At 43.3% G+C, this 14024-nt stretch overlaps 1 protein-coding gene and 2 long non-coding RNA genes across 12 annotated transcripts in view; 1 reads left to right on the top strand and 2 right to left on the bottom strand.

The window, feature by feature from the left end:
* The window catches only part of VEPH1 (ventricular zone expressed PH domain containing 1), a 298073-nt gene that overhangs the window by 109734 nt on the left and 174315 nt on the right, over positions 1-14024 (top strand). For 9 of the 10 annotated variants that reach the window (XR_014262903.1, XR_014262904.1, XR_014262905.1 and 6 more), the window contains exon 7: positions 358-578. Coding sequence is in view for 6 of the 10 variants with exons in the window: in XM_082459535.1 (XP_082315661.1) it covers positions 358-578 (221 nt within the window). In the remaining 4 variants the exon portion in view is untranslated. Of the gene's footprint in view, positions 1-357; positions 579-4747; positions 4935-14024 lie in introns of all 10 variants that reach the window. The other variant, XR_014262906.1, reaches the window with a different exon arrangement.
* Positions 1-14024, bottom strand: part of LOC309659751 — a 701522-nt gene that overhangs the window by 517743 nt on the left and 169755 nt on the right. The gene's annotated exons all lie outside the window — the stretch shown is intronic.
* Positions 1-14024, bottom strand: part of LOC309659736 — a 457573-nt gene that overhangs the window by 357163 nt on the left and 86386 nt on the right. The gene's annotated exons all lie outside the window — the stretch shown is intronic.

Below are 14024 nucleotides of genomic sequence, written 5' to 3'. Positions count from 1 at the left end.
ATGCCCTCCAGATTCATCCATGTAATCACAAATGGCAGGATTTCCTTCTTTTTTGTGGCTGAATAACTTTTCATTCCATACATATATGCCACCTTGTCTTTATCCATTCATCTGTCAGTGAACACTTAGGTTGCTTCCATGTCTTGGCTGTTGTACATAATGCTTCTATGAACATGGCAGTGCAGATATCTCTTTGAGAAAATGACTTCGTTTCCTTTGGATAGATTCCCAGAAGTGGGATTACTGGATCATAGGGTAGGTCTATTTTCAGAGGAACTGCCGTACTATTTTCCATAGTGGCTGCAGCAGTTTCCATCCCCGCCAACAGTTGTACACGTTCTCCATTGTTCTTGGCAGGAGAGAGCCAGGAGCTGCTTGCCGTTCCTGGTGAGTCAGTTGGCCAGCATGGAGCACTCGTTTCACCATATTCTCCTGCTGGAGATTAAGAGCATCACGGACACCTTCTCCTCCATCCTGGGCCCTCAGAGCAGAGACATCTTCCGCATGAGCAACAGCTTCACTGCCATTGCCAAGCTCCTTACGCGACAGCTGGAAACCACCAAGGCCAGAAGCGACAGGTGAGCAGGGATTCCTGGGTACCTCAGGATCTGTTGTGAACCCACTGAGGCATAGCACAAAAGGCTATGTTTTCTTTTGTAAGCATAAAAGTTCCCAAAGAAAGCCAAACTCACTATCTCAACATAGAGTAACTTCTGAATAAATTATGACATTTGCCAGAATTTTTTCTAAATCTGTGAAAACCAGAATGTAACCAAAACAATCCTAAAAAAAAGTGTAAAAAATACGGTAAAGGAATAAGAATGTAGTGCAAATAATAATGTTTATCGAACTCGTTTATTTATTTAACAAGCATTTAACAGTTGCTTACTCTATACCAGGAACCCTGCCAAAAGCTAGACATATTGAGAGATAAAACATGTTCCTTTACCCAAAGAGCTCATTGTCTAGCGAGGAGGTAAATATTGAGTGGGTAATTAGAGAATAGTGGGAAGATTATGCTGATTATGATGCTGTCAAGGAGTCTGGGGAACACAGAGATGGGGGTACCTACTTCAGCATGGAATGGAGAGGAATGGGAAGCTGAGATCAGGGAATGCTTCCCAAAAGAGGTGATATTTTGAACCAAGTCTTGAAAGATGACCAGATTGTACCAGGCTGGCTTTGGGGCAGCATGTGAAAGAGCACAGCACTTTCTGGAAACAGAAGTCATTTTGTCTGGCTAGGGTGTGTGTAATAAGGAGAGTGACATTAGGTAATACTGATGAAGTGGTAGGCAGGGACCAGATGACGCAGGACATGACAGACCTTCTTAAGGAGTTTGAATTTTATCCTGGAGGCTGTGAGGAATCATGGTGGGTTTCTACATGTTAGGATATGATCAGAATCCATGTTTCAGGAAGCTCACTCTGGCCCCAGTGCAGAGAACATCTCAGGCAGAGGCAGACTGGAGTCAGGTCAAATGAAGGAAGGACAGAAAAGTGTCCACAGATATTAGCAATTAGAAGATTATTGATGATTGTAGTGAGTGAGCTGCCAGTGATATGGCTGGACATAAAACAGGATGCCTGGGGTTGAAGGGAGAGGGTGGATACAAGAAACAAATCTGGTCCTTTCAAGAAGTTTGTGGAAAAAAATAAAGACCATGCAAGATTGAGGGAGGGGTTTTATTATGTTTTGCTACATTTTGAATAAGGAGGCACTTGGAAAGTTTTATGACCTTAGAAGTTACAAAGTACTTTCAAATTCATCATCTCCTTTGATTCTCATGATCACCCTAAGGGGTAAGAAGGGCAATTATCATTATTCCTATTTTATAGAAGAAGAAACAAAGGCTCAGAGACTGGTTAAATCTCTTCCCAAGGTTACACAGTAACTAAGTGATAAAAGATGGACTCAAATTTCAGATCCTATGCACTGGAAGGTATTCAGTTATGGAGAAGGGGCAGGGCACATTTGAGACTAGCATCAGATTTTGTGAGTTTTGGGGCTAACAAATGATGCATATCATTTTCAGTCTGAAACAGCATTCCAAAAACACGAGAAGCCATCCTTACAAAATAGTGAACATTTAGTCACAAGGGTCCACTTTATGTCCAGCATGGCACAGAGCCTGGAGGTCCCAAGAGATATAAAACAAAACATAAGACATAAAACACCATTCCTCAAAGGGTTCACAGTCAGTGCATGTGACGGGGTTAATGGAAGTGCGTATAGCAGGCTGTGGAGCATGAGAGACATACAGCCAGGGAAACGAAGAATGTTTCACAAAGAAGGTGAAATTTAAGTTCATTCCATATTTATTGAGTAGCTTCCATGTGCCAGGCATCTGCGCAGGTACCAGATTAAGTTGCACAGGATGGATGAAAGTTCCCCAGATAAGCGTTGAAAGGATACGCCAAATAGAAAGGACGCTCCTCACATGCAAAGATAAAAGAGCTTAAGAGTGTGTGACCCAGACTAACGAAAAGCAATTCGTTCAGCGTGGCTGGAGTGAATACATCAGTGGAGGGTGGGAGAGTAAACTGAAAAGTTAGGTCAAAGGCAGATTCTCAGAGAAGCAAGGAGTTTGTCCTGTAAGCAACATGGCGGCTTGGAAAGATTTTAATCCAGGGAATGAACACTGCTCCTAGCACAGTAATTAGCAGATAGTGGGCACTCAATAAATATTTCTTCTCTAAAGGACTAGGTGGATGAGGAAGTGGCTGACGTGGTGGAGCCCTGAATGGAGTTGGCTGGAGCTGCAGGCTGGCAAGAGAGAGAGGGGCCAGGATGCTATTACTGGGGGCTTAGCAGTAGGCGCCCTCCATGGTGAGCGAGCCCTGGGCTAAATCAGAGGTGGGGAACCTAGGAAGTCAGGACAGATCTTTATAGTGAGAGAGCTTGGAATTAGGAAGAATCGATTATTGGTGAGAGGTGGGGTGAGGAGAAGGGGAGGAGAGTGAATGAAAACCCAAAGATACCTAGCTTGAGTGGCCACATACACATGGAAGAGGGTGCTGATCACCAAGAAAAGACGTAGCAGGAGGGGAGCCCATCTGGAGGACCTCTTGGCCCACTCCACACAGAGAATATTTTATGGCCAAGATGGTCATCAAAGTCAACAATAGCTATTCATCTGAGGAAGCCAGATAGCAAGTGCCCTTTTCTCTCAACACCGTAGTTTTGATTGAGCATATAAAAATCTGTTGCTGCCTGGTTCAGTGTCTAGTATAGTTGCCTATAATACGAGGGTTTCTGATTTTGGTGCTATTGACATTTGGGCTAGATAATTCTTGGTTGTGGAGTTGTTCTGTGCGTTCTACAATGCTTACGAGCTTCTCCAGCCTCTGCCCACCAGATGCTAGTAGCAACCCTCCCCCTCAGCTGTGACAACCAAAAATGTCTCCAGACACTGCTAAATGTCCCCTTAGAGATAAAAATCACCCCCAGTTGAGAACCACTGCTATCTATGTATTCCATTGAAAAACAGCATTTACACAGACCCCACGACCTGCCTAGCAACAGCCTACACATGGCAGCATCCAAAAAACCCAAAGCCAGCATCATGAAGGGATGATTTGTCATCTATGTGCAAGCACAAAGTCACTGTTGGCCAGTTTTCATGATGTGGGGAAATTCAGTTTAGAGCTTCTACAGCTGGTGTTCGGGGGAGCCACTTTACATTCTGTGCACAGCTAGCCTGCTCATTTCTTCTTCCAGCGGTGACTGGTGTGTGCGTCAGATGCGAAAGCTCGGGCACGTATTCTGGCCAGCAGCCTATCCGTTCTTTCTTGCCTCTACACAGGCAAAGTTTCAAGACGCCGATTGACTCTCCATGAGATTATATGTGTGAAAAAGCGTTTGTATAAAGGAAAAACGTGTTATACAAGGGTGTTACATTAGGCATTCTGACAGGAAAAATGATTCTTAATAAGCAGGCCCAATCCAATTAGCAATAAACAACTTCCACATGAAAAGAAGAATGTAGGAGATATGTAGACAGGAGAAAAAAATGAGGTCTCACTGTCAAAATATGAGTCTGCATTAGGAAAATGCATTTCTCCTCCCTTTATTATTTTTCTGAGGGGAAAAAAAAAAGAAAAAATTAAATATGAAGAGGTAAAAGGTCACATACACCACCACCACCACCATCGCCACCACCTCAGCCTCTCTCAATTCACAATACTTCCCCCGTTTCAACCCTCTCTGTCAGTCTCCTTCTAATCAACTGTAAGTATTTGGTGGGAATCTCAGAAAAGCTGGTGTGGACAGCCAGGCTTTTGTATTAGCTGCTCATCCTCTCTGGGATGGTTGCTAAGACTTCTCTCCCCACATCTTTTCTCTGAATAGCCTTCATTGTGACCATTTAGCTTCAGTAATTGTAATCTGTGCCCCACAAAGCAGAAAGGTCCACACTTTTGTCTAAAGCATCCAGCAAAGTCTGATCCTTACAATTGAAGGGAAAATGAATAAGGGAAGAGAGCTCAAAAGAAAATTAAAGATGGATTAAATTCAAAACAGATGTCATCTAATTTACAAATCTGACACATAGCCCAGCAGGCCAGATTTTAGACTTCTGGCCAAAATTACAAGACTATCAAAAGAAAAACAATTAGCATCCTAGAGAGAGTGAAAAACTGGAGGAGACAGGAGCCTCCTTTGCGCCAAATGACTGAATTAATCGGGTGATTTTTTATTTGATGCACCAGGTAAGCACACTTGCACTTTTCTTGTTCCTGTGTTTCAGGATGAATGTTTTTATCTAAATAATAAACCACCGGAGGCTGACTAACAGGACAGCCATGCAAAACATTTAGATTTTGAGATTAATTCTGGAGAAGCAAAAGAAAGATAACAGCAATTGTGGATTAAAAAAGAGAGGGTGGTGCTTGCTTTGGCAGCACATATGCTAAAATTGGAACGATACAGAGAAGGTTAGTATGGGCCCTACTCAAGGGTGACATGCAAATTCTTGAAGCGTTCCCTATTTTTCTTATGGTTACCAAGGGGGAAGGGGTGGGAGGGAAAAACTGGGAGATTGGGATTGACATATACGCACCACTATATATAAAATAGATAACTAATAAGAACCTACTGTATAGCACAGGGAACTCTACTCAATACTCTGTAATCAACTATATGGGAAAAGAATCTAAAAAAGAGTGGATATATGTATGTGTATAACTGATTCACTTTGCTGTACAGCAGAAACTAACACAACATTGTAAATCAACTGTACTCCAATAAAAATTAATTCAAAAATTTTTTAAAATAAAAAAGAGAGGGTGTCAAGATAGGAGAAAAGGTCTATACCTTTCAAAAGTGTATGAGCCCTAAGTAGCCTGCTGGGTGGCCGCTAACCATTGAACCATTTGCTTGCCGGGACCCATGGAAGCTGGGGAAGGAGAGGGTGGCTCCTGGCAGCTGTGTGCTGGCTGAGCAGTCAGTGATCCTTGGACTAGAAGACGCCTTTGCCAATGCGTGTGGTGCCAGGGAGGCTGCTCTAATCAGGCACCATCAGAATTGTGGACAGTTTGTCACAGGTGGTCTTAGGAGGAGATTAGGCTTGGCCCCAACTAGGGATGGAAGGTTTGAGGGATGGAAATTGTGAAAAGAAAGCCGGGGTGGGGAGGTAAATAGGAGAAATGAGAAAAGGTAGGGAGAAAGAGGGGCCAGGAAGAAGGCACAAGGGGAAAGCAGAGGGAAAGGAGAAAGGGCACCTGACCCAGCCCTAAGTCCCAGGCCTGGCGGGGGGCGGGGTGGGGGAGCGGTCACAGTTCCCTCAGATCCAGCTTTCACACCCTAGCCAAAGCCATCAAAGTCATGGGGGAGAAAGTTACCTTTAAGAAAAGTTTTAACACAAAGCATTAACCTCTGGCTTGATTAAATGGGTGTATGTTCTTTGATTGTTTTGGTGGTGATGGTGATAGTAGTGGTGAGACTGTGTTTATTCTTTGTTTTTAAGAATCAGGTGGGAGGTGAGGGGTAGGCAATGAAAGGTAAAATATAGTCAAAACCTATTCGGTAGGTTTAAATCTGATTTCGGGATACAGGTAACCCTCACTTTTCAAAAGTTCACTTTACGCCCCTTTGCTTTGAGGAAAGACCTACATTAGTACAGTCGTCTTGATTCCAGGACCCCTCGGATACCAAAAGCCATCCATCCATCGATCCTCAAGTCCCTCTTATAAAATGGTGTAGCGCAGTTGGCCCCTGTATAGGCTAGTTCCACATCCTCAGTTTCAACCAATTGCAGATCAAAATTCAGAATTCATTCTGTGGTTGGTTGAATCTGAGGATGTGGAAGGGGGAATATGGAGGGCCAATTGTATCTATTTTTGCTAACAGAAAGAAATCCAAAAAGGATTTTCACTTTTACAAAAAAAAAGGTAATTGCTTCTTCGCCTTACACCCATTTCAGCTTAGGAAAAGTTTCATAGGAATGCTCAGATAGCGGGGGAAACCTGTAAATGGAAAGCGATGGCACAGTGGAGGGAAGGAAATGAAACAACAGTATGTGGGAGAGAATGAAGGGAAGATAGAATAAGGAGATTATGTTCACAAGGAAAGGACTCCAGGACATCTCCCCTCCGTGGAGTCACCCCAGAGTTTTGGCTTATTCTAAATTTCATGCATTGAACATCAAAGAAGTGGATGGCAGGGTGGAACAGGGGATTTGAGTCATTGTGTGTCTGGAATGTGTAACAAAGCAACATGGACTGCAGAGACTCTTTTCCAACTGTGAGACCCTTTGCAACCTGTCATTCCAGAGTTCCCATCTTGACATCTGGGAATCACATCAGAACCCAACCCTGGTGTGATACACAGTCCCTGAAGGCACAGCCCGAGAGTTTAGGAGTGATGGCTCTTTACCGAGTCCACAGCCGAAACTGCAGAGAGCAGGGAGCCAGGTTTTTCTCTCCAGCTTTCCAGAGAAGGCCATGTTTCTGAGTCTGATCAAGCTTTTTAACCAGCTCCTACCGTGTGATGGGTTCAGTGCTGGGAGCTTTTACTATGTTATATTGTTACATCGTCACAACAACATCTTTTAATATATATTAGGATTACAGAGGCTTCACACTAAAGCATGGTGGAGAAAACTTTGTGGATGGGCAAGAACAAAGTAAAATTCTTTACCCAACCCCTACTCACCTCTAGGTTCATGGTAGTTCTTGGAGGGGCAATAGTGTAAATGCCCAGACATCAGCTCATAGAGTTTCCTTTCGTTTCTTCCTTTAGTGTAGTCCAGTGTATCTCAAATTTTAGTGTGGACAAGATTTACAGTGTTCACAGTACTTCATTAATAAAGGAATTTTAAAGGAATGTCAGGGGTGACTTGCCTGTTCCTCCCCAAAGTGATACAACACTAACCTTTATTATTATCTTCTATCAATAGAATGCCTTCTTTGTGCCTCTCTTCCCACTGAAGGCTGCTCTTATCCAGTACTCCAGTTTGGTATCCCTTCCCCAGGAGGTCTTCCCCACCCACCCATGCCCATGGTGACCTTCTCTCTTTTGCCCTGCTACAGCTCACATTGCCTCTCCACTCCTCCACACCTGAAGTCCTGCGCTGAAGTGCTAGGTATCTTTCTGTTTACCCTCCAGTTTCCCCCAAACTTGAGAGAGCTAATATTCAGAGCCTATGCACTATGGAAGGAAAATAGAGTCTTAAAAGTGCTTACAAGAGCTCCCACTTTTTTAGGCAAGACATGTTTATACAAAGAGAAATTGATTCTTTGAGAGCAACTGTTGGCTCGAAAACTGTACATAAGGAGGTTCAGGACCATAATTAAAAACATGTGATGTTCTGGTCAGTGTTGCCCCCTGCTTAGGAAAAGCTGAATGCAATTTCACCCCACCAAGGTAACCAGAGTTTTCATAAAAAACATGTATATGTTTTCAATCTAGGGAGGTCTAGGGTGGTCACTTGTATAAAAAGAAAATCGGAACAACCATTTGTGGCAGTAGCTGTGGTTCTTGTTACTCCTCCATGTGTAGGGAAGGAAGGGCTTCAGTTTTTTGCCCCTCTTCTTACTGAAGAAGTTAAGTCTGTCATGTGGTACCATTTACGTTCCATCTGCTTTTCATTTACTTCCACCATTTGTCCTTCCTTAAAGCAGCATTTATGGTGATGCGAAGGTCTGTAAAGGTATTTCAGGAATTCGTTTATCAGCAAGAGAGGTAGGTGGGAGACAGCATTATCAGCTTTGGAGCCGATGAAGCAGCGCCAGGGAGCGTGAGGCCCCAGAGGGGCTGGCTCTGCCGGTGTGGACAGCCCTGCCAGGAGGGTGAACGGCACAGTTACACTTCTGCCAGGGGGACCAGGCCCCTTTCCTGTAACGCGGCTGTGTTCAAAACACAGTACGCACAAAAGAGAAAATAGCCTTTCATCAAGCTTCTGTGGTTTGGCTTCCCCTTTCAAACAAGACAGGGAACAGCAAAGCTTTAGCCTGGAGGAAAGGAAAACCTGTGCTGTGGGAGGAGAGGTGAGAGGGACTTTACCCTAGATGGCCCCTTGTGGGAAGGGTGACAGCTGAGGATAAAACAGTTCTACTTGACCCTGATGACCCAGCTGTTTGCTATTTTCATTCCCCAAAAGCTCCCTGTTCCTTTTTGGTATCCATCATAATTGAACTCTGAAGTTGCTATTTGCATGCTGTTTCCTGAGTTTTGAACACCTTTCAGTTTTTTTTAAAGGGGACACCAGAATTTATTTTTCAGACCTCTGTGAAGGGTTGCTCGGCGATTATATGTCAACTCTGTTCTGGTGTGTTCCCACAGGATGTTACTCTGCGATATTAGCATATAATAATTCTTGTTGGTTACTGTGCTATCACTGGTCCCAAAATATGTATTGCTTGTTCCTGTGGTAGAGTCAGAGGCAAACTGAAGGAAACACCTACTGAGAGGCAGGGGGAAGAGGGTATGAAGCAGGTGAGCCCTGGAGGTGGATACTTGTGTTTAATGCTGGGTTTACTAGTTGATCTTCAGTAAATTAGTCGACGTCTCTGTGCCTCAGCTACTCCATCTGTGAAATGGAGATGGCAAAGGGCCTGCTTCACTAGTAGAATGGGCAGACCGGATGAGGAGATGTAGCAAAAAGGATAACTTAACCATTGCCCTGCTCTTCCAGTGTTAAACGATGGTGAGTGACAACGTCTTACTTTTTCCCTCTTCAGGCCCAGTGGTTGCATTTCATGGCAGATACCCTCCCCTTAATCCTCATGGGCAGCCCCCATTACCTGCTCATGTTCCCAGAAAAAAAGTTAGCCTAGAAAAGGCGGAGCGTGTTGTCTCTACAATTCTCTCCCCTGATTCAGAGTGTTCTGATGACATTACTATGTTACATTTTTGTACTCTTTTATAATTTTCAAAGTGCTTTTGTAACTTGTGCCACATCCAGATGACAACTTATTAGGATCTGTCAGCCTTCAGGTAAGGCTGCCGCTCACCGGGTCTGCCCATTCTAGGCTCGGGAACCTTGACTAAGAATTCCGGGTCCATCTGAACCAGTATCTGTCAGGGGCAAAAAGTGAAAAGGTACCTTTACCTCAGAACTGGTAAAGACCCTGGAAGGCTTGAGGAGGATAAAGCTATGGAATGTGAGGGAACTGCATACAGTTTACCACACTCCAACTCCAAATAACACACAGTTATTTATTTACTTACTTATTTACTTAACTGCGTTGCGTCTTCGTTGCCACGCACGGGCTTTCTCTAGTTGTGGCGAGCGGGGGCCACTCTTCTTTGCAGCGTGCGGGCTTCTCATCGCGGTGGTTTCTCTTGTCGCGGAGCACGGGCTCTAGAGTGCAGGCTTCGTTGCTCCGTGGCATGTGGGATCTTCCCGGACCAGGGATCGAACCCATGTCCCCTGCAGTGGCAGGCGGATTCTTAACCTCTCTGCCACCAGAGAAGTCCCACACACAGTTTATTAAGTCTCACCTCACTACAGAATTAGTGAAACCCTCGGCAGCTTTGCTTGATTAAGGGAAAGTGCCTCTGCCCTGGTCTGCTTCAGATTCTCTTCCTTCAGTGCCTGGGCCAGTGCTTCTCAAACTGGAACACCTGGGGACTGGGTTAAAGCGCACACTCTGATTCGGCAGGTCTGGATGGAGCCCGAGATCTGCATCTCCGACAACCTCTAAGGTGATGCTGATTCTGCTGGCCCAGCAACCTCACTCTGAGCAGCAAGGGCAGGGGCCTTGCACTTTTTGCTCATCTTTTTCTGTGTCCCATTCCTTCTCGTGTTGGTTAACTGAAAAGTGAACAAATGACTGAGCATCTGTATTAGAGTGATCACTTCCTCGTATCAGGACTTTTAAACTTTTGTTCTATTAGGAGAACGTTCTCTCTCCATGCCTGCAATGGCTCAGAATTCATCCTTGAAGCACAGAGATTTTTTAAAAATCGACCATTTCTATATCCCAGTCCTTGTATGCTCACACAGTAGGAAGGGTCGCTGTCCTATAGTCCACAGTCTTTAGGATGCTGCAGAGGTAGGAGGGACTGTATGGTCCTTCCTGGCTTAGAAAAAGAAGCAGCTTATCTTCCAGGTTTGGTATCACCTGTACAAGCTGCCTTCTTTCGGAATCAAATGTCCACATTGGGCAGTAGCTACCTAGGGTTTTACCATTTGACATTTTCATGCCCATCCTGTATTGGGCTACACTGTCAAATCCATTATCTTCTATAATGTTTTCAGCAATCTGGTGATACAGTATCATTGATCCCATTTTTAGATAACAGAAAAGTCATAAAGAGATTTGCCTGTCACTAACAAACAGGAGATTGGAGTCATAAACCTAGATCTTTTCCCTGGAAGGCCATATTCAGTCTATTTCCCCGCCACGCTCTCCTTTTGAAGCCCCTAAAAAGAATCTTGTTGTGAATGAAATAAACCATGGAGTCATTTCATTTCAGCAAGTTCTATGTTCTGGTGCCCATATAACTGAGCACCTGCTGGTCTCTGCTCTTGCGCACTGAGGCAGTCAGGGGCAGAAGAGAGTACCAAGAATTTGGATTCAACATTGTCCTTTCCCTTAGTATTCAAGTTTAGCTTTTCCAGAGGCATTACTCATTTCAGTTCCAGAACAGATGACAGTGCTGTGGAGCTGGGGGATCATCTCTGTCATTCTTATGATGATTGATGACCCAAGAAACTGTTGAAGAGTAGGGAACATAACATCCTAAGAATTTAGGACTCCTATGTGGATTTGGTCCATCATATTCTCCTACTTCTCCTCTAACAAGCTCAACTCTGCAGGATACATATCCTGGGCATGGGATCATAAGCCAAGCTCATCAAAAGTTAACTAACATTATTTTTCTTTGATTTAAGGAGCCAGGAGGAGAGGCTGCCAATCTCTCCACCTCTGCCAGCTTTATAGTCTCATCTCCCAGCTTAGTGAGAGCAGTGAGCTGCCCAAGGACCAATTCGTTTCTAAGGGGGAGTCCTGCTCACACAAGAGGGAGATAATTAGGCCTTCCCCTGCCCCTCCTGGGTATCCCTAGATATGCTTTTACAAACTTTACCTTGGCAATAGACACCAAAAACTGTTCAGACTGGAAATCATCTGAGCCTCTTGTAATGTGGCATGTTGAGTTAAAGCCAAGTTAATATTTAGGGGATTATAGAACTCTGACAAAGATTTCTGTAAAATTACCTCTGGAGTTAAAAGTAACAAATGGAAAAAAAAATAAGAACCCCTTTGCATGAACCGAACTCCCTGGCCCCCACAAATAAATGTAAACAGGACCGGGACCTCCACTCTCCACCCATACTTTCACATTTGTGATGCATTTCTTTGCTCTAAAAGGAATGCAGAGTTTCTCTCTCGAAAAGATTTTTGTTTTTGAACAGTTCTCTCCTATCTATTTATACTAAGTTTAAAAACCAAGAGAAGTCAAGGAGCAGTGAGTGTTTTTTATAAATTCAAACTTGTACCTACCATTTTCTGACCTTTCAACCTATTGGAACAAAAACTTTTCCTAATTCTCTGCCAGCAAAACTCTGTGACAAATCCAGGTGGATTGATGGCCAGTAACAGAAAATTCTCTCTGGTCCATCTTGTGGCTTTGGCTACCTTGGAGACCCTTCATTACCACCCCATCCCCTGACTCCTGTGTTATAAAATCTCCAGATCATAAAAACAAGGACGATCGTGTATAAGAGAGAAATTCTTTGTGGTGAGAAACCTACTCATCAGCAACACTCATCAGCCTCGTGTCTAGAGATTACTTTTCTGGCCCAGACATTTTATTGTTGCTTCTTTACTTATTTAGCCCTTTGCAAATCCCTCTTTTCACTCCTACTCTTGCTCCTTGCTTCTCTCCACAGTTGATATTTACCAAATGACACTGCCCCATCCCCTACTCCCCATGGACCAGGAGAAGCAGCCAGTGCTTCGTAGACATCTGGTAGACCTCCAGAGGGTTTTTTGTGGGTGCAGGGAGCAGGCTGGCTTCAGAGATGTAGGTGGTCTCAGTTCATTTATTCTGCAAACGCTTCAGGTACCTGTGAGTGTCAAGCACTGTGCCAGGCACAGGGGAACAAGGATGAGCATTATAGTTCCCTGCCCACTGAGCAGCAGGGATTTACCCAAGAATAGGGTGGCCAGATGAAACTGATAGAAATACAGGACATCCAGTTAAATTTCAGGTAAAGAACAAATAATTTTTTAGTATAAGTATAATCATTTTAGAATAGTACAATACATTTTTTACTATGTCCCATTAGAGACATACCTATACTAAAAAAAATATTTGTTGTTTATCTGAAATTCACATTTGGCTGGATACCTGGCAACCTGCCCCAGAGGCACCTGACCTAACCCTCTTGGGTCAGCGGATGTCTAGGGTTAACCCATAACTTCTTTCATACCCAGAGTCCCCTCAGGGATGCTGTAAGGCAATCTGAAGGTGAAGGAAGGCATGCTTCCAGGTACGAGAGCTCTGACTCACACAGTCCTTGGTGCTTAACAGCCAACGCTTGGTGACTGGAGACAGGGGCAGGGAAAGGGGGCTGAGTGACTGTCCTCTCCTAAAGTCTGATGCCGTAGCATTCTCCAGGGAACATCAGTACCTTCCAGGATATGGAATATTGATCTGCCTGTGTCTAGGCCATTGGTGTTTTCTTTTTACATTAATACAATGCCTAGACAAGGACAGATAAAGCTTCCAGAGGAGTGATAATAATAATAACAATTAATAATAATAATAAAATTTAACATCTCCTGACTTCCTGTTTTGTGCTAGGAACAGTGCTTCACACCGATTCTGTCATTTCAGCTTCCCAACAACCCTATGAGTTAAGTATAGTTATTATCTCCATTTTATAGATGGGGAAATTGATATGAAGAGGACAAGAAATAAAAGATCTCCATAAGTAAGAAAATATTATTTAAAAAAATCAGAAACTGATCCAATAAAATTATTGAGGGAGATTTACTATAATCATGTGAAATTTGAAGTTTTTTGGAAGAAAATGCTATTATTTAAACTGTTGTTGTAACCCAGAGCTTTATGTAGAGAGAAAAAACTAGTAAATGCATGAGAAACTACACCTCTGACAACTTGTATGTTTTGAGATTTAAAAATTTGTTCAGTACTCAACATCTGATATATACATATTGGGGTATACTTTGTGCTTCACAAATTTTTAAGTTTTAATAATCCCAGCTATAGAAATTTCTAAAATAAAGTTCAAAAATAAAGGTATCTTTCGTTTTTGAAATGTGATTAGGTTCCAAGGAACCAGAGAAATACTTTAGTTTGGTGACTATACATGGACTAACATAGATAGAAAATAAATACTGCCCCCAAATTTCTCATCTTGAGAAGGACCTTTTAAAATTAACCTTTGTAATCATGATGGTTTTAAAAATACAATCCAATGACAGCACTATCTTGATTTTATTTGTAATAGGAGTAAAAATTCAGCTTTTAGAATCTTCTGGCTGGAAGATGTAAAAACCTCCCATGTGTTTGTGGGCAGCCAGTATCTTATGTGTGTCAGAAAGGGAAGC

The sequence above is a fragment of the Balaenoptera physalus genome, assembly GCF_965194825.1.
Source record: "Balaenoptera physalus genome assembly, chromosome: 4".
Lineage (NCBI taxonomy): Eukaryota > Metazoa > Chordata > Mammalia > Artiodactyla > Balaenopteridae > Balaenoptera > Balaenoptera physalus.
This window is presented reverse-complemented; position numbering and strand designations above follow the sequence as displayed.